This window comes from Antechinus flavipes, chromosome 5 (genome assembly GCF_016432865.1).
Source record: "Antechinus flavipes isolate AdamAnt ecotype Samford, QLD, Australia chromosome 5, AdamAnt_v2, whole genome shotgun sequence".
Classification (NCBI taxonomy): Eukaryota; Metazoa; Chordata; class Mammalia; order Dasyuromorphia; family Dasyuridae; genus Antechinus; species Antechinus flavipes.
This window is the reverse complement of record NC_067402.1, coordinates 178,702,942-178,721,658: the sequence shown is the minus strand read 5'-3', so window position 1 is coordinate 178,721,658 and position 18,717 is coordinate 178,702,942. Positions and strand designations below refer to the sequence as shown.

The window sequence follows — 18,717 nt, the reverse complement described above, 5'->3', positions numbered from 1 at the left end:
AAATACATGCAAACATAATTTTTAACATTCACCTTTGCAAAAACCCTGTGTTCTGAATTTTTCTTCCTCCCTCTCCCACCTCTTTCCCTAAATATCAAGTAACTGAATATAGTTTAAACATGCACAATTCTCTCTATATATTTAAATATTTATCATGCCATACAAGAAGAATCAGATCAAAATGGGAGAAAATGAGAAAGAAAACAAAAAGAAAGCAAACAAAACAATTTAAAATGTGAAAAAAACTATGTTGTGATTCATATTCAATCCCAACAGTCCTTTTTTTAGATGCAGATGGCTTTCTCCATCACAAGTCTATTGGAATTGTACCAAATCATCTCATTGTTGAAAATACCTGTGTTCATCAGAAGTGATCATCATATAATCTTGTTTCTGCCTTCATGAAGTTCTTAAGTTTCACACTGAGGAATGATTCAAATAATCTAAATAGGAGAGATGGAATCTTAACAGGAGTGGGAAAATGTGAGCAAAATTAATGGGCAAATAAGTGTTAAACTTGGCTAAATTTAAAAAGTGTTCAAACAAAGGCAGTATAAACAAGGATGCAAAGTTTGATTGAAGTAAAATTATGGAAGGCCCTCACATTTAGACTTAGTATTAATTATTTTTCTTTAAAAATCCATTGAATTTTTTTTTGGGGGGTGGGCAGAAGAGTGAAATGGTTAGATCTATATACTGAAAAGTTTATTGTGGCAACTTTGTATTGGATATACTGAGGATTGAAGACATTAGATGAGGAAAGAAGAATTAGGAGGTTATTGTGGTAGTCCAGGTTTGAGAAAATGAAGTTCTAAACTTGGATTGTTGCTGAGAGTGAAGATAAACATTATGAATATGAGAAATCTGTGGCTAAAAACAATAAGCATTTAGAGTTGAGAAAGATGATAGAATATTCAACAATGAAAGAGCTTCAAAATGGGATGATTGGAAATGACTATAACATCAAACAAAAAAGAAATTGTTAAAAGGGAGTAGAATTAAGCAATTTCAAAATGTCATACCTTACATGGAGCTTAGAGATCATTTAGATCAGCATCTATAATGGCTTTAAAATAAATATTTTTTCTGATTTTTAATATTTCCAAAAGACTCTCCAGTGCTCCAAAATAAAACCATCTCTTGTACCAAAGATAACCAAAGCAAGTTATGCATTAACCTTCTGCACCCATAGTCCATTCTTTCTTCTACGAGAAAGAAGACTTGAAGTTATACATTTATTAAATCATAGAACTTTAAAGTTGAATCAGTAGTCCTTTAGCTAAGCTATACCCACCCCCCAAAAACCTCATTAACATATACCTGAAAAGTTATTATCTAATTGAAGATATCCAATGAAACTGAAAAAGCATGATTGTCCCCCGTTTCACTTTTGGATAATTCTAGTTCCTACTTAACACAGAACTGCCCAAAGGATATGAAGCAAAGTGAAATGTAATTGGGAAATATTTAGAAAAATAAATATACAGTGTAATATAGATAGTGTCAATTTGTGATTTTCTAAGCCAATATTCTACCTGTAGGAATTCTTTTCCATTTGACTTTGATAACACTGATCTAGCATTCCTTTATATCAAACTCAAATTACATCTTTGCAATTTCTTCCATTTGCTCTCAGTTCTTCTCTCAACAGTCAAAGAAAAACAATAGCTCTCATACTTTTCCCTCTAATCACCTGGCTTTTCTTCAGACTAAAGTTCCTAAATCATGATTATTCACTGAATTCATCAAAATTCTGAGCACCTGAGCATCTTTCAAGATCTTCTTTTTCCTTTATATGGTTTTGTAATTTTTAATATAAAATGTTCTTCTTGTTCTGCATCAGTTTATATATATATGAAATAGTCCCTGAATTTTTTTATATAGTCAAATTACTTTTTCAGAGTCACACAGTCAGTATATATCAAAGGCACGACTTGAGCCCTAATCTTTCTAGTTTCAAAACAACTATATATTCAGTATAGAATTTCTATTTCCATTATTAAAATTAATGGCCATAATATAATTTTTTATTTTCATAAAATTATAGTCAGTTCCTGAATAAAAAAATCTTATCTGCATAATCCCTTGCATTATGAATAGTGTCCTGTGAAATCTTATCTTTTATGCCTAATGCAACTAGATCTGTAATCATTGCAATGGATAAAAGGACAAAAATAAAACAGCCCATGCTCTCAAACTACTTCTATTTTATAGGAGAAGAGAGTATGTATAACATATATACATAAATTATAGGTATAATAAATGCGTGTATGTTTAACTCAATACCTCTATCGATCAGACATATATCACTGAGAAGAAAGCTACCCATCCCCTCTTCAATGACCAGCAGTTTTGAAATATAAGCACAATGTATAGGAATAAGTATGGACTTGTGTCCTTATTTGCTTTCTTTCATGCAGTGTGAATTCTTCTCAACTCATACCCTCCCCCTTTCATCACAGATTAGAATAGATTGGTTTTTATCAATACAATTTTATCTAGATGGCATTCAAACTAAAAAGAAATTACAAATGCAAATACAAGAATAAAGAAAAACCTTGGACAAGAACCTAAACTTCTTGGAAGGAACAGAGGAGAGAAGAAAAGGATAGCATCTAAAGCAATACCATCATATTGGACAACCTTGATTAGCCAGTCTCTATTGCTTCTATTTTTAATGATTTTCACATCACTTAGAGACAATTAAACATGATAGGAGCAGTGAATGTGCTCTCAACTCTGTCACATCTCACATCATCTACCAATATATCTTTCCAACTCCTGTGTCCTTGGCACCTTCAACTTCACTTGAGTTTCTTTTAGGTTTTTCCAGAGTAGGAGAAGCATACCACTCTCTCTTTAAGACAGAACTTCTGTCTTAAATACAACAGTCTTCATTCTCATTCTTCCAGAAGAATTGCATTTTAGGGCTCATGATTCAATTTTAAAGAGGTACAAAATTGCACATAAAAATATATCAGTGAGTAGAGGCAAGATGGAGGCATAGAGGATGCAGCCCACCTCTCCAATCAAACAGATTTTTAACATATTTAGTGGAATACTTGCCATCTAGGGGAGAACATGAGGGGGAAAGGGAGGAAATTGGAACACAAGGTTTTGCAAAGGTTAAAGTTACCAATTATCTTTGCATATGTTTTGAAAATAAAAAGCTTCAACAAAAATTTTAAAAATAAAAAAGCTGATAAAGAAAAACTTCAAAAAATACAACTATTCCTATTAAAAACTCTACAAAGCATAGAAATAAATGGAGATGTTCTTAAATTGTTTGAATATTCTTAAAATTATAAAATATATCTATCTAGAACCAAGAACGAGTGTTATTTGTAATGGATATAAATTAGAAGCCTTCCCAACAAAATCAGCAATGAAGCAAATATTCAATTTCTTTATGATTATTCAATTTTGTACTGGAAATGCTAGCTATAGAAATAAGACAAAAAATGAGAAGAATGAAAATATGTAATGAGGAATCAAAACTATCTCTCTTTGAAGATGATATATATATAGTATGTATATAGTATAGTATATATATTGAAGATGATATATAATAGTATGCTAAGAGAATTCTAGAAAAATCAACTAGAAACTTATTAAAATGATTACTATTATTAAAAAAAAAAGCAAAAAAAAGCAGAATATAAAATAAAGCCACATAAATCATTACCATTTTTAATATCACCAAAGTATAAAAAGGAAAGATATTATGAGAAAATTCATTTAAAATAAGTGTAGATGTTATTTTTTAAAAAACAGGGGAGCCTACTTGCAAGACAAATATAGGTAGAAAAGACAGAAATCTAAAACAATTTCAAAGGTTTATGATAAAAGATGATTCTGAGTACTGATGGAAACTTATTTTTAAGCTTTATTTTTCTTCATTTTTAGTGTTTTCTTTTTCAATATGGATAAATGACAATATATCTTGTATTATTAAACGTGTATAATGGCTTGCTTTTTCAATAGGTAGATGAGTGGAAGGAGGGAGGGATAAAATTTGGAAATCAAAATTCTTTAAATGAATATTAAATAAATGGATGCACATAGATAAATAAAAAAGGGGAAACACAATAAATACAATTATATTTCAAAAGGTACAACTATAACTTCTAGGAGTTTTGGGAAAGGTTTTACATGAGAAATTGCATATAAGCTGAAATTTTAAAAAATCTCAGTATATAAGAACTAGAAGGAGATAAAGGAGGTGGGGGAAGAAGAAGAGGGAGAAGGAGAAGGAGAGGAAGAGAGAATGTCTTCCAGGAATGGGAAAAATCTGCTTAAGGACAAGGAGTTGAGAAAAGTGTGATAACAATTAATAAGTAGGAAGTGAATTTTGTTTGAATCATAGAGTGAATCTATGTAATAGAAAGGGGAAAGTAAATTGAGGTCAGATTTTAAAATGTCCTAAATATTTATAGTTTATCATATAAATAGATATATATACATATATATATATATGTCTAGAATCAAATATAAACTATTTTAGAAGGTTGTTGTAATACTTTAGGTGACTAATGATGAGGTCCTCATGTAAAATTGTTGCCATGTGAGTAGAGAAGAGGAATTGGGACACAAGAGATATTGTAGAGGCAAAACAGACAAAATTTAGCAACTGCTCAGATATATGGTATCAAGGAAAATGAGAAATCAGGGGTGACTCTGAGATTGCAAATCTAGCTTATTGGAAAGATAAAAGTTCACTCAGTAGAAAAGCCAAAGTTCAGATATTGGGGAATTTAAGAGGATAATAATTAGTTCTGTTTTGAAATACCTACAGAATGCTCTGATTAAACTGTACAGAAGGCACTGAGGAGATAACCTTAGTCAAGAAATATACATTTTGAGATTTATTTGCTTAAGGGTAATAATTAACCCTATAAGAAATGCCACTATGAGAAAATTGTAGAGAGAAAAGAAATCCAGAATAGAGCTTTGGATCCACCCAAGAAAAAGGAGATAAACTCTCAAAAATGAGACTGACAAATGGTCACATAATGGACCACACAAATGGTCATAGAAAACAAAACAAGAGTAAATGTTATAAAAACTCAAAGAAGGCAAAATATCCAGAAGGATAATTTGTTTAACATTATCAAAAGATGCAGAAATGTTATGAAGAAATGTCAACTGATTAAGGTTTCTCAGCTTTATGGCATTTATGAGTACTGAAATCATCAAGCAATAAAGTTGGAAGGTATTGAAAAGAATTGAAAAGTGAGAGAAGATGAAGTAAACAAAGACAGATAATTTCTTCCTTATTAGTTTGGGTCTGATGAGAGAACAGAGCTGTAACCTCTTGGAATACCCCTATTTATTGTCCTTCATTACATAAGCAGCTATGATATCCAACTTCTTGTTCCAGTATTTGTAGTTTAGTTTCAAGGTGGGGGACTATTGTTTCTAGAACAACAGATAATCTCTATATTTTCTTCTAGTCAGACTACATATATCATGCTGTGTTATATATACATTTTCAGAAAGTCATGAATGAATTATATGAGTTCATGCAGAAGCACCTAGCTGTGAGCATCATATTGCACATATGGTCTTGCTAATCATGGTCCTACTTATATTGAACAAATTTAATGATTAACTTGGGATCTGTGAATATTTTTCAATATTGTAATAATATTTTTCAATCATTTCTTTCCTTTGTAATCCTATGTTTTTTTTTTTAATTTTATGCTTTAAAAAATTCTGAAAAGAAGTTTATAGGTTTCATTAGGAAGCTAAAGGGGACAATTACAGAAGAAAGAGTTAAGAACCCTTGTTTCAATTTGACATTTGGCTGTTTCATATTGCAGGAGGATTGTTAACCCCTATTTATTTTGGAGCTATTATAGATTTAACATGCCTAAAATGGGCAACTAATAATTGTGAAGAACAAGGATCTTGCAGAATATATGACCCCATATCATTTAGGTAAGTTGCCATAAAGTGATTTCATAAACTATTTTTTTCTGTTAAACTATACACCTTTCAAAAGAATGCAATCCCATAATTTTATGTTGGATATTATGATTAATAAGTTATATCTTGTTTTGAAGAAATGATAATGCCATGATTCATTCTAGCTTTCATTGTGTCCAGCAATGATAGATAAAAGGACAAAAATGATGGTAACAGAGAGGTCCATTTTCACATTTATTGCTCGAAGCCATTTTATCATGGTAGGAACAAGATGCGTAGCTTTATTTTTTCTATCCAAAGAAATATGTTCCAGCAAAAATATAAACAAAATTTATTTTTGTACTTTATTCCATGCAAAAGCATTTTCTAATATACATGATCTCATTAAAAATCATGAGAAAGACACTAGGAGTCAAAATATCAAAATTTTGGTCTGTGCTCAAAGCTACTTGAACAAGTACTTAACTTCTCTATATTTTTTCCTTCATATGTGAAAATGTACCTCCTGTACATACCTCAGAACATTGTAAATTAATTAAATTTAGTTAAAAACATATAGTAGGTATCATATATATGCAAGACACTGGTTATATAAAGGTAAAAATGGCAAATTCTTCTGTAATTGTGTCTTAAACTTCTTTATCACCATAGTACTTCTATACAATAAGGTTATATTTTTTGATTGCTCATTTTTCCAGCTGTTAATATTTATCTCTCCTCACTTTAGTGGCTAGATGGAAAGAGATGTATGGGCTTCTGTTGTTTTATTGTCCTTCTGTTTTCACAGCTCAGTAAGGGGATTTACAATTTTTGTCCCTTCCAAGATAGAATGATCTATTCAGAATTTTATTCACTGTCTTTCACGAATAAGTTCTGCAAATTTCTGCCCTTTGTTTAGTTCTGTTGGATTTTGAGTTCTCAGTCCCCTATGATGAATCATTCTCTCTCTGTTGCTACCTCATTATGAGCATTCACAAGGCTTTTTTTTTTCTTTTTGCATTCCTTTGGAGGATCTTTTTCCATCCTCACAGGTTTCAGGCAGGTAACTACCAAAACATTATGTGTAAAACCCTAATTTCATTTCTGGACTCCAATCACATTAAGTCCTTGCACCTAGTTCCTGAATCACAGAGTGTCTGTATTGGAAGATTCTTCAATGCCTCTCAAGTCCAACTTCCAATTTATAAAGAAATCCTTGCTATAACATATCTTACAAATGTTCATCACAATCAAGAACAGATAGGAATTATCACTAGCTAAACTTAATATAAATTAAACTTAAATAACAGGGTTGTGAAAAATTTGCCAAGAGGCATTTTTTTGCCTACTTTTATTGGATTTTAAAAAATTGTTTCTAAGCAACAATATAATAAAACTCTTGATGTTTCTTTGGGGAAACATCTAATTCATAATCAATCACTTTACAAGTCTTTGATGCTTTTATTTCTTATGCATGATAAATTCTAGAATATACTTTTTCATTTTAAATATAAAATACTAGAAAGTTACTGAAAGTCAGAGACTTTAGAAGTAGAAAAGGTTGTGAACCCTGAATGTTCATCCAAACATTTTCCTCTGAGTTTGACAGATAAAAGGTCTATGCTCTAAGCTGAGTATGATGACCATCTAGTATCTATTTGAAATCTTCCAAAGAGGAGGAAGTTGCTATGTCATGAAGCAAAGTTTTTGCTTTTTTTTCTAATATCAGATGTAAATTTGACTCTGAAATCTCCAATTGTTGCTACTAGTTCTACATTTGGGATCAGACAAATCAAATATAATTCTTCTTGCACAATGACATTTTTCCAAATCCTGAATATACCTATCATGTCCCCTGAATTTTCTCTTCTCCAGTCAAAATATCTATTCCTTTTGTCCCCAACAAACTATCAAATGACACATATCTTCATATAGTATTTCCTAAATATATCACTGGAATCTCAGTCTTAAAAGTCTTAACAGATAACTCTTTTCCTCTGAACCTTCCCAACCCATGTACAACCAACCCTTTGAACTTCTTCATCACTTCTCTCCTATATTATTGTTATTCTCTCCTGTACGAGTTGTTTCTCTCTTTTGTCATTCTCTTTTCTCTCTAATTCATTCTTTTTTTTTTTTTTTTGGCTGGAGCAATTGGGGTTAAGTGAGTTTCCCAGAGTCACATAGCTAGGAAGTGTGAAGTGTTGTGTCTGAGGCCAAATTTGAACTCAGGTCCTCCTGACTTCAGGGCTGGTTCTCTATCCACTGCACCATCTAGCTACCCCACAGCAACAGATAATATAAACTATAGTCTCCTCAGGATTTCAATTAAAGTCCTAGGGACTTCTGACTATTATGTAATATCAAAATTACTTCTGGTTCTTTGTCTTTGGGCAAGACCTTCACCATATACATTACATTTGTATGCCTCCATCTTTATGAATTCTTCTCTTCCTTCAAGGGTCAGTTCATTTCTTTTCCTAATAATGGAACCAACCCTTCAAAATTGTTCATATTTATTGCTTATTAGAAAATATCAAATTTTCTCATTTTTTATCTGAAAATTTGTTGTATGCCTGAATAAAATTAAAGTTAATTGAGAATAGAATATGTTTGCCTTTGCATACCTCTTTCTGTGTAATGTGTATCCAACTATTTCAAATTGAAAGTCCTATAAAAATCTTAAAGTCAGCAGTCTCAATTTAAACTCCTTATCTATCTTGCTTTCCCCCTTTAAAAAAGTCACCTTTTCCTAGCTTCTCAATTACTATCTAGGGCACCACCATTTTCCCAGTTACCCAGGCTCTCAATGGAATTGTCATCCTCAACTTCTTCCTCAATCTAATGCTCCATATTACAATGACAATATTTGCCAATTCTACTTTTGAAATGTTTCCTATATTTCTTTTTGCTAACCTTGTCATCAAGCTGATTCAGGGCTCCATCAATTCCCATTTGTCTTATCTCAATAATTTACTAGTTGGTTTCTTTGTCTCAAGTTTCTTCTTACTCTAGTCCATCCTCCACTTATTTATCATTTTGATATTTCTAATTATCTATTTTATATTTCTAGTTTCTAATATATGTTTATATAATATCTAATTCTATTTATCCAAACATTATTATTTTTCTATTTATTGATGACCAGTAGATCCCCAACAAAAATGAAATACTCTTTTTTGCCTTCTTTAAATTTTTATTTTTAAAAATTTGATTTATTATAAACTATTTCCCCAGTTACATTCAAAACAATTTTTACATTTTTTAAAAATTTTTTGAATCTTAGGATTTTTCCCTTATTCTCACACAATTAAGCAACCACCTGTGAAGTTATACAAAGCATTTCCATAAGTCTAGTTGTGAAAGAAAACATAGATCTCCCTCTTTAATGAAAATTCTCCTGCAGGATAAGATAGATTTCTATGCCCATATTAAATACTCTATCTTTTAAAATCCTCCATAACCTTTCAGTCTTACTTCTTCAACTCATATATAAATACATTATGATTCAGTAATACTTCCTCTTCCTTGCATAAGACTCTCCACTTCCAGCATTGTGTATTTTCACTGACTTTCTCATGCTTAGAAATATTCTTAAACCAATGCCTAAATAATTGAAATCATCTGTCCCCTACTACCTCTTGTTTCTGTTACTGTATTCATTTTTATACATTTTTTCTTCTTTCTAAGTGGATTAGATCATATTTGCACCATGTTATTGTTTCTATTCCTCCTATAAAAGTGTCGTATATAATAAGCCTCAAGGATCCCAGATGTATATAATATCTTAAATTGTCTCATGTATTCTGAATTAATAGTCTTTGTAAACAAGTATCTTCTGCATAAGCACATATCTATTAATGTAAACATCTTTAGCAAACCCATTTGTCTGTTTTATGCTTAGCAAGTTGCCTCTTTTGTTTGTAATTCAATAAAAAGCAGCCCATCTAGGACTAGGGAAGGAGCTGAAGTTGCCAGCTACTGTTGGATCTGTCCTTCCCTCCTTCAGTCCTGGCCTTGTTATGAATCATCTGACTTAACCACCTTGATTTTTTTTTTCATCTTCTGCATTCAATTGGTTCCTTGGTTGTTGTCCTTTCCTCTCAATGAGAACCAAAATGACATCACTATGTTAGAGTTGAGTTACAATATGTCCAAATGTGGCTGATCAGAACAATATGAGTACTACACAAATAGTACTTTTGAATGTTAGGGGTACCTTCAAAGAACCATGGACAACCTTCACCCAAGAAGGGCAACTTTAACTCATACTTTTTGATTCCATAAGACTATTTTTGTAATTGTAATTAAGTCATTCTCTACCACCCCATGAAATATCCATGATATTTCATCCTCCAATATCTCAAAAGTATTCAGGTTATTCTCATCTACTACCAACCAGAAGACCCAAGGAAATGTATTTATTAAGCCACCCCAAGCACAGTGAAGCTGATTCTTTTCTTGTAAGAGAATATTTTCACAATATTCAGAAGAGGTGAGATATTATTAAAATCATTTAATTCCTTGAATTAATAGCAATTAGTATGAAAATGTATATGCAGGCACAATGGTAAGAATTGCAAAGAATATGTTTGCTTGTTTTTAAATCAGAAAAATCTGGGTATGAAATCCACCTCAGTATATGGTCCCCAAGAAGTGATTTAACTTTTGCTGAGCTTCAAATTTTGATACACAAAAATGAAGAAAATAAGATAACAGAGAAGATAAGATTACTGTGAGAATCATGAGATAATAAATGTAAAGCACTTTGAAGTCCTTAAAGCCATTTATAAGGTGTCTAAAAGGTCTTAATGAAGTTTTAAACTATCAGACACATTAGAACTGAAAAGTGCAACAAAGATTTTAGGATTTTCTGTATAAATGTTAGCTATTATTACACATGCACACTCACACAATCAAAAATCACCACACTGATTTATAACACCACTTTTTTGTGTCCAATTACTATAGGATGGATGTGAGATTTACATTTGAAGGGGGAAAACATGACTAATTGTATTTTTTCATATGCACACTTGAATTATTTCCAAAGTTAGCAATTAATTGTTAATCTTATAATTGCTGCATAATTGCTGCATTTCAAAATTTATGACTTTTTTTTATCTTTTTACAGAAAGAAGTTCTTTGGCTTCCTTATAGGAATGAGAGCAGTAGCATATACCTTTTTAATCTTTTTCTTCATTGCTGTAAAGAAAAAATATAAAGAAAACAACACTGGACCTTCTAAAAGTGAAGGAAGGGATGCAGTTGAATTAAACCTTAGAGAACCTCTAAACAATAATGAACACCTGGGACTTTCTGCTAATGTAGATAATGAAACACATATTTAAAAAAGGCTACATGTTTCTCATTCACAGTTTTATCTCCTTTAATGAGATCCAGGAGGACAAGAAACCTGAATATAAGCTATGATTCTTTCAGTTACCATCCTTCTTTTAATTTCAGTTGTTTTGAATTCCATTCCCTGAGAATTTTGACATTTTTATCTCATGGCATATTAATTGGCTAAAAATATAAAACTGATAATGGCACAAAATCTAAATAAAAATGGGGTATTGAAACATGCCTTGCTTCAGCATAGCTCTTTGATTATAATGAAGATACATTGTGCGCATATCATGAATCACTTAAAGTAATTTTGAGATTAATAAATATTTTGAGGTTAAGGGTTTTCTCAATTAATGTGTTGCATTAATCAAACAACTAGAAATTCTGGGCACAATTTAAAAGAGAAAAACATTTCAGGTAATATTTAGCACTTGAAACAAAAAGAAAATGCTGCTGCTCTCTTACCAGAGAAACAACCCATTTGCAAATGTGTGGAATTGTGAAACTATAGCTTTCATTAGGATAAAATCATTCAAAGATAGGTATTTGCTATTTGCCAGGCATTTATTAAAGCTCTGGGAATAAAAATAAGAAAAAATGACATTCCCTGCCTTAAAGTGGTTTATGGTGAAGAGGAGGAGGAAAAAAAAAAAACACAAAAGGAGTATGCTTAACCAGTGGTTAAGTGGTATGAAGATATGATTTTCATGGAATTGAAAACAAGAGAAAAATTCATGGAAAAGTATTTAGTTAATAATCTTTGAGCATTTTAATAAAGGAAAATTAAGAAAAGTATATTGCTTCAAACACTTAGTCTCTAATCAAGGAAGCAAGGCATCTGAGAGGAAAGTGAAATATCAAATTTCCTGTCAAAGTAGCAATAAGCCAGGTTTCAAATGACTTTAAATGAAAAACAGACAAGTTTGTAACTGATATTGAAGGCAGTACTGAACCAGCAGTATGGGCATTAGGCATGATGAAATTTACATTTTAGAAAAATCACATTGGTAGTTTGAATGGTTGTTGGGGAGATAATGTCCATGAGAAGAAACTTGTGTCAGGGAGACTAGAAAAAAGCTGTCAAGGAAGGGATACAGTTGAATTAAACCTTAGAGAACCTCTAAACAATAATGAACACCTGGGACTTTCTGCTAACATAGATAATGAAACACATATTTTAAAAAAGGCTACATGTTTCTCATTCACAGTTTTATCTCCTTTAATGAGATCCAGGAGGACAAGCAACCTGAATATAAGCTATGATTCTTTCAGTTACCATCCTTCTTTTAATTTCAGTTGTTTTGAATTCCATTCCCTGAGAATTTTGACATTTTTATCTCATGGCATATTAATTGGCTAAAAATATAAAACTGATAATGGCACAAAATCTAAATAAAAATGGGGTATTGAAACATGCCTTGCTTCAGCATAGCTCTTTGATTATAATGAAGATACATTGTGCGCATATCATGAATCACTTAAAGTAATTTTGAGATTAATAAATATTTTGAGGTTAAGGGTTTTCTCAATTAATGTGTTGCATTAATCAAACAACTAGAAATTCTGGGCACAATTTAAAAGAGAAAAACATTTCAGGTAATATTTAGCTCTTGAAACAAAAAGAAAATGCTGCTGCTCTCTTACCAGAGAAACAACCCATTTGCAAATGTGTGGAATTGTGAAACTATAGCTTTCATTAGGATAAAATCATTCAAAGATAGGTATTTGCTATTTGCCAGGCATTTATTAAAGCTCTGGGAATAAAAATAAGAAAAAAATGACATTCCCTGCCTTAAAGTGGTTTATGGTGAAGAGGAGGAGGAAAAAAAAAAAAACACAAAAGGAGTATGCTTAACCAGTGGTTAAGTGGTATGAAGATATGATTTTCATGGAATTGAAAACAAGAGAAAAATTCATGGAAAAGTATTTAGTTAATAATCTTTGAGCATTTTAATAAAGGAAAATTAAGAAAAGCATATTGCTTCAAACACTTAGTCTCTAATCAAGGAAGCAAGGCATCTGAGAGGAAAGTGAAATATCAAATTTCCTGTCAAAGTAGCAATAAGCCAGGTTTCAAATGACTTTAAATGAAAAACAGACAAGTTTGTAACTGATATTGAAGGCAGTACTGAACCAGCAGTATGGGCATTAGGCATGATGAAATTTACATTTTAGAAAAATCACATTGGTAGTTTGAATGGTTGTTGGGGAGATAATGTTCATGAGAAGAAACTTGTGTCAGGGAGACTAGAAAAAAGCTGTCAAGGAAGGGATGCAGATGAATTAAACCTTAGAGAACCTCTAAACAATAATGAACACCTGGGACTTTCTGCTAACATAGATAATGAAACACATATTTTAAAAAGGTTACATGTTTCTCATTCACAATTTTATCTCTAATGAGAGAGGACAAGAAACCTGAATATAAGCTATGATTCTTCTTTCAGTTAAGCAGAGTCAAGAGAGCAGAGTGAAGCCAGAAAGCTGCCTGAGCTTTCCCTGCTTCTCTCAAAAACCATATGAAACCAATCCTTTGAAGAGAGTGTGCAACAGCAGAGGCAAAAAAGAACTGGAACAAAACAATTTTACAGCTCAAGATAAGTTGGAAAGACTTCAAGAAAGTTCAATCTCACTGGGGTGTAAAGAATGCTCAGTCCAGCTCAAAGTGGGCAGAAAAGCCAATGGGAGAATCTTAATCACAATATATCAGCAAATGAGAACTTTGGTCCTAGGTCAATAAAACATTAGCAGAACAAACCAGTGAGGCAGCCTCCAGTCCCAGCACTGAAGGCAAATTATCATTCAGATAGGCAACAAAAGGTGAGATAATGTTGAGCTACCCCCAGTACTGTGAGCAAGATACAGGCAACCCCTGTGCTTAAAGCCAAGACTCAAAGCTACAGAAGAAATTTGGGACAGAGCCTCCCATGTCTCAGAGAGCAAAGTTCACTTCAAAAATGATGAAATAGAAGGAAAAAAAAGAAAATGAGCAAGAAGCAGAAAGGAACCGTAACCATAGAAAGCTGCTATAGTGAGAGAAAATATCAAAATACCAACTCAGAAAAAGACAAAATACCTACATGTAAAACCTCATAGGATAATATGAATTTATCCCAAGCCCAAAGAACCTTCTTAGAAAAACTCTTAAAGAATTTTAAAAGTCAAATAAAAGAGGGAAAAGAAAAAAAGAAGAGAAGATGCAAGAGAGAGACAATAAATTAGAAAAGGAAAAACAAAAATTGACTGAAGAAAATAAATCCTTAAAAAAATACAATTGTCCAAATGCAATAACAACAAAAAAAAAAGCCCCTGAAGAAAACACCTTGAAAAGTTAGAATTAATAAATTGGAAGAGGAGATACAAAAGCTAACTGAAGAAAATAATACATTTAAAAACTGGAAATGGACAAATGGAAGCAAATGATTGAAATATCAATAATCAGACAAGCTAAAAAGAATGAAAAATATGGAAGAAAATGTAAAATACTTTGCTAGAAAATAGATCCAAGAGACAATTTAAAAATTATTTAACTACCTACAGTTCACAACCAAAAGAAGATCCTGGACAGCATTCTTCAAGAGATCTTCAAGGAAAACTTCACTAATATACAAGAAGTAGAGATCAAAACAGTCACTGAAAGAATTCATCAATGACCTCTGGAAAGATATCTCACAAGGAAAACTCCAAGAAACATCATTTGCATCACTGCAAAACTCTCAAGGAAAAAAATGCTGGAACCTACCAGAAAAAAAAAAAATTCAAATATTGAGGAGTCACAGTCAGGATTAATCAGGATTTGGCAACATCTACAATAAAATATTGGAGAGTTTGGAATATTATATCTGGAAGAAAAAGGACTTTACAACACACAAGGGGAAAGCTGGGTGGCTCAGTGGATAGAGCACCATCCCTGAAGTCAGGAGGTCCTAAGTTCAAATCTGGTCTCAGACACTACTTCCTAGCTGTGTGACCCTGGGGAAGTCACAACTCAGAAAAAAAAAAAAAAAGATTACAACAAAGAATCAATTTTCCCACAAGACTAAGCATTATCTTTCAGGGGAGGAGATGGAGCTTCAGTGAAGTAGGGGACTTTCAGGTCATTTCTATTGAAAAGACCAGATCTAAACAGAAAATTCTATCTGCAAACAGAGCACTCAAAAAAAAGCATAAAAAGGTAAATAGGAAAAGAAAAAAACATTATTTAAAGGCTAAAACTGTTTATATCCCTACATGGGAAAATGATACTTGTAATTCTTGAGAACTGTTTCTTTTATTAGGGCAGTTAGAGGAGGCATACATAGAGTGGGTAAGTATAAATTGACTCTAATGTGAAAAGAAAAAGACATTAATGGGAGGAATAAGAATTTGAAAAGGGGAAAGGTAAATTGGGGTAAATTGGATCACAAGAAGATTCACAAAAGACCTATAACAATAGAGGGGAAGAGAATAAGCATTGTCTGAAGCTTAATCTCATCAGTTTTGGTTCAAAGAAGGAATAACATATATACTCAGGTATGGAAATTTATATTGCACTACAGGGAAGCATGAGGAGAAAGGGAAAAGAAAAGGGAAAGGCTGGATAAAAAGGAGGACCGAAACAGTAGGAGAAAAGTGAAGGGAGGAGGTGTGATAGAATGGAGGGCAGCTTGAGGAAGGGGTTCATCAGAAACAAAAGACTACTAATGAAGAACAGGGTGGAAAAAGAGGGGAAAGTATATATGGGGAGAAAATAGGATGGAATGAAATACACAGATGATAATCATGATTATAAATGTGAATGGGATGAACTCCCATATAAAGTGGAAATGGATAACAGAGTGGATTTTTAAAAAGTACTCCTAGAATATATTGTTTAAAAGAAATACATTTGAAACAGATAACTACACACAGAGTAATGGTAAAAGGCTGGAGTAGAATATATTATGCTTCATCTGAAACAAAAACAAGCAAACAACAACCAGTGATAGCAATTCTGATCCCAGACAAAGCAAAAGCAAAAGTAGTTCTAAATTTAAAGAGATAATACAGAAAGCTACATCCTTTAATGCACATTCCTTATGAATCATGTTGGAAGAGAAAAAAACAAAACAAAAGTGAAAAACCACATGAGAGGGAAAAAAAAACAGAAAAAAAGTGAACATTGAATGTGTTGATTTACATTCAATCTCCATAATTCTTTTTCTGGATGAAGATGATATTTTATATCTAAAGTTTATTGGGATTGTCTTAGAGGAAACTGCATCCTGCTAAAAGGTTCCACAAGTAAAGAAGTGTTATAAATACTAACTATATATGCACCAAGTGTTATAGCATCCAAATTCTTAGAGAATACAAGCCACCTACAAGAAGAAATAGACAACAACATTATATCAGTGGGGGACCTCAGCCTTCCCCTCTCAGAATTAGATCAATCTAACCACAGAATATACAAGAAAGAAACTAGGGATGTCAATAGAATCTTAGAAAATATGGAGATAATAGAACTCTGGAAAAAATCAAATTGGGTAAATATACTTTTTTCTCAGCAACACATGGTACCTATACAAAAATTAATTATATATTAGGTTATAAAAACCTCACAAATGAATGCAGAAAGGCAGAAAAAGCAGATACATCCTTTTCAGATCAAAATGCAATAAAATTACATTCAATAAAGGGTCAGGAAAAGATATATTAAAAATCAATTGGAAACTGAATAATATAATCCTTAAGAATGAGTGGGTTAAAGAACAAATTATAGAAATGATCAAGAATTTCTTCCAAGAAAATGACAATAATGAAACAGCATTCCAAATTTTTTTGGGATGAAGCCAAAGGAGTTCATAGAGGAAATTTTATATCTCTAAATTCTTACATGAATAAAAAAGAGAGAAAGAAGATAGATGAGTCAGGCATACAACTAAAAAAGCTAGAAAAAGAACAAATTAAAAACTCCCCAATTAAATACCAAATTAGAAAATCTGAAAATCAAGGAAAAGATTAATCAAATAGAAAGTAAAAAGTAATTGAGTTTACTAATAAAACAAAGAGTTGGTGGTATGAAAAAAGAAAAAATAGATAAACCTTTGATTAATTTGATTAGAAAAAGAAAGAAAAAAAAACTAATCAGCACCAAAAATGAAAAGGGTGAACTTACTGTAATTTATGAGAAAATAATTAGGAGCTTTTTGCCCAGTTGTATGCCAATAAGTCTGAAAACCTAATTGAAATAGATGAATATTTACAGAAATATAAATTGCCCAGATTAACAGAAGAGGAAATAAAATACTTAAATAACTCCATTTTAATAAAATAAATTGAACAAACCATCAATGAACTCCCTAAGGAAAAAAACCAATGCCAGATGGAGTCTACCAAATATTTTAAGTGAGTTTTATCAAACATTTAAATAATAATAAATTCCAATGCTATGTAAACTATTTGGAAAAATAGGCAAACAAGGAGTTCTGACAAATTCCTTCTGTGATATAAATATAATGCTGATACCTAAACCAGGAAGAGCCAAAGCAGAAAGAAAATCATAGCTCAATCCCCTACTGAATATTGATGCAAAAATTTTAAGTAAAACATTAACAAAGAGATTGCAATTTATCAGCAGAATAATACACTATGATCGAGAGGGATTTATACCATGAATTCAGGATTGGTTCATTATCAGAAAAACTATTGGCATGATTGACCATATCAATAACAAAACTAACAGAAATCATGTAATAATCTCAATAAAGGCAGAAAAAAGTTTTTGAGGAAATACAATACTCATTCCTATTAAAAATGCTAGAGGATTAAAAATAAATGGAATTTTCCTTAAAATGACAAACAGCAGCTATCTAATACCATCATGAGGTATTATTTCTAAAGAGAAAAAGCTAGAAGCATTCACCATAAGATCAGGGGTGAAACAAGGTGCCCATTATTACCATTATTATACAATATTATACTAGAAATTCTGGCTCTAACAATAATAAAAGAAAAAAGAAATAGAAGGAATGAGAGTAAGCAACAAAGAAAGAAAATTATTAATCTTTGCAGATGATATGATGATATACTTAGAGAGTCCTAGAGAATCAAGAAAAACAACCTACTCAAAATAAAGAATACCTTTGGCAAAATTGCAGGTTATAAAATAAATCCATGTAAATCAATAGCATTTCTATGTGTTAACAATAAAACCCAGAAGCAAGAGAGAAAAAGAGAAATTCCATTTAAAATAACTATAGACAGAATACAATATTTAATGTCTATCTGTCAAGAAAGACCCAGGAATTATTTAAACACAACTACAAAACACTTTTCATATAAATAAAGTCAAATCTGTGCAATTGGCTAGACTAATGAAATAAAAATTGCAATTCTACCTAAATTAGTCTAACTTATTCAATGCTATACTAATCAAACTGCTAAAAATTTTATTTTATAGAGCTAGAAAAAGTAATAAAAAAAATCATTTGGTAAAAAAGG

The 18,717-nt window shown here is 31.6% G+C and overlaps 1 protein-coding gene across 1 annotated transcript in view; it reads left to right on the top strand.

Moving 5' to 3' along the window:
* Positions 1–11,606, top strand: part of LOC127537971 (solute carrier organic anion transporter family member 1B3-like) — a 76,435-nt gene extending 64,829 nt beyond the window's left edge. The window contains exons 14-15 of the mRNA XM_051961390.1: positions 5,823–5,940; positions 11,042–11,606. Of these exons, the coding sequence (XP_051817350.1) occupies positions 5,823–5,940; positions 11,042–11,258 (335 nt within the window). The 3' untranslated portion in view covers positions 11,259–11,606. The remainder of the gene's footprint in view (positions 1–5,822; positions 5,941–11,041) is intronic.
* Positions 11,607–18,717: the final 7,111 nt, after the last annotated feature.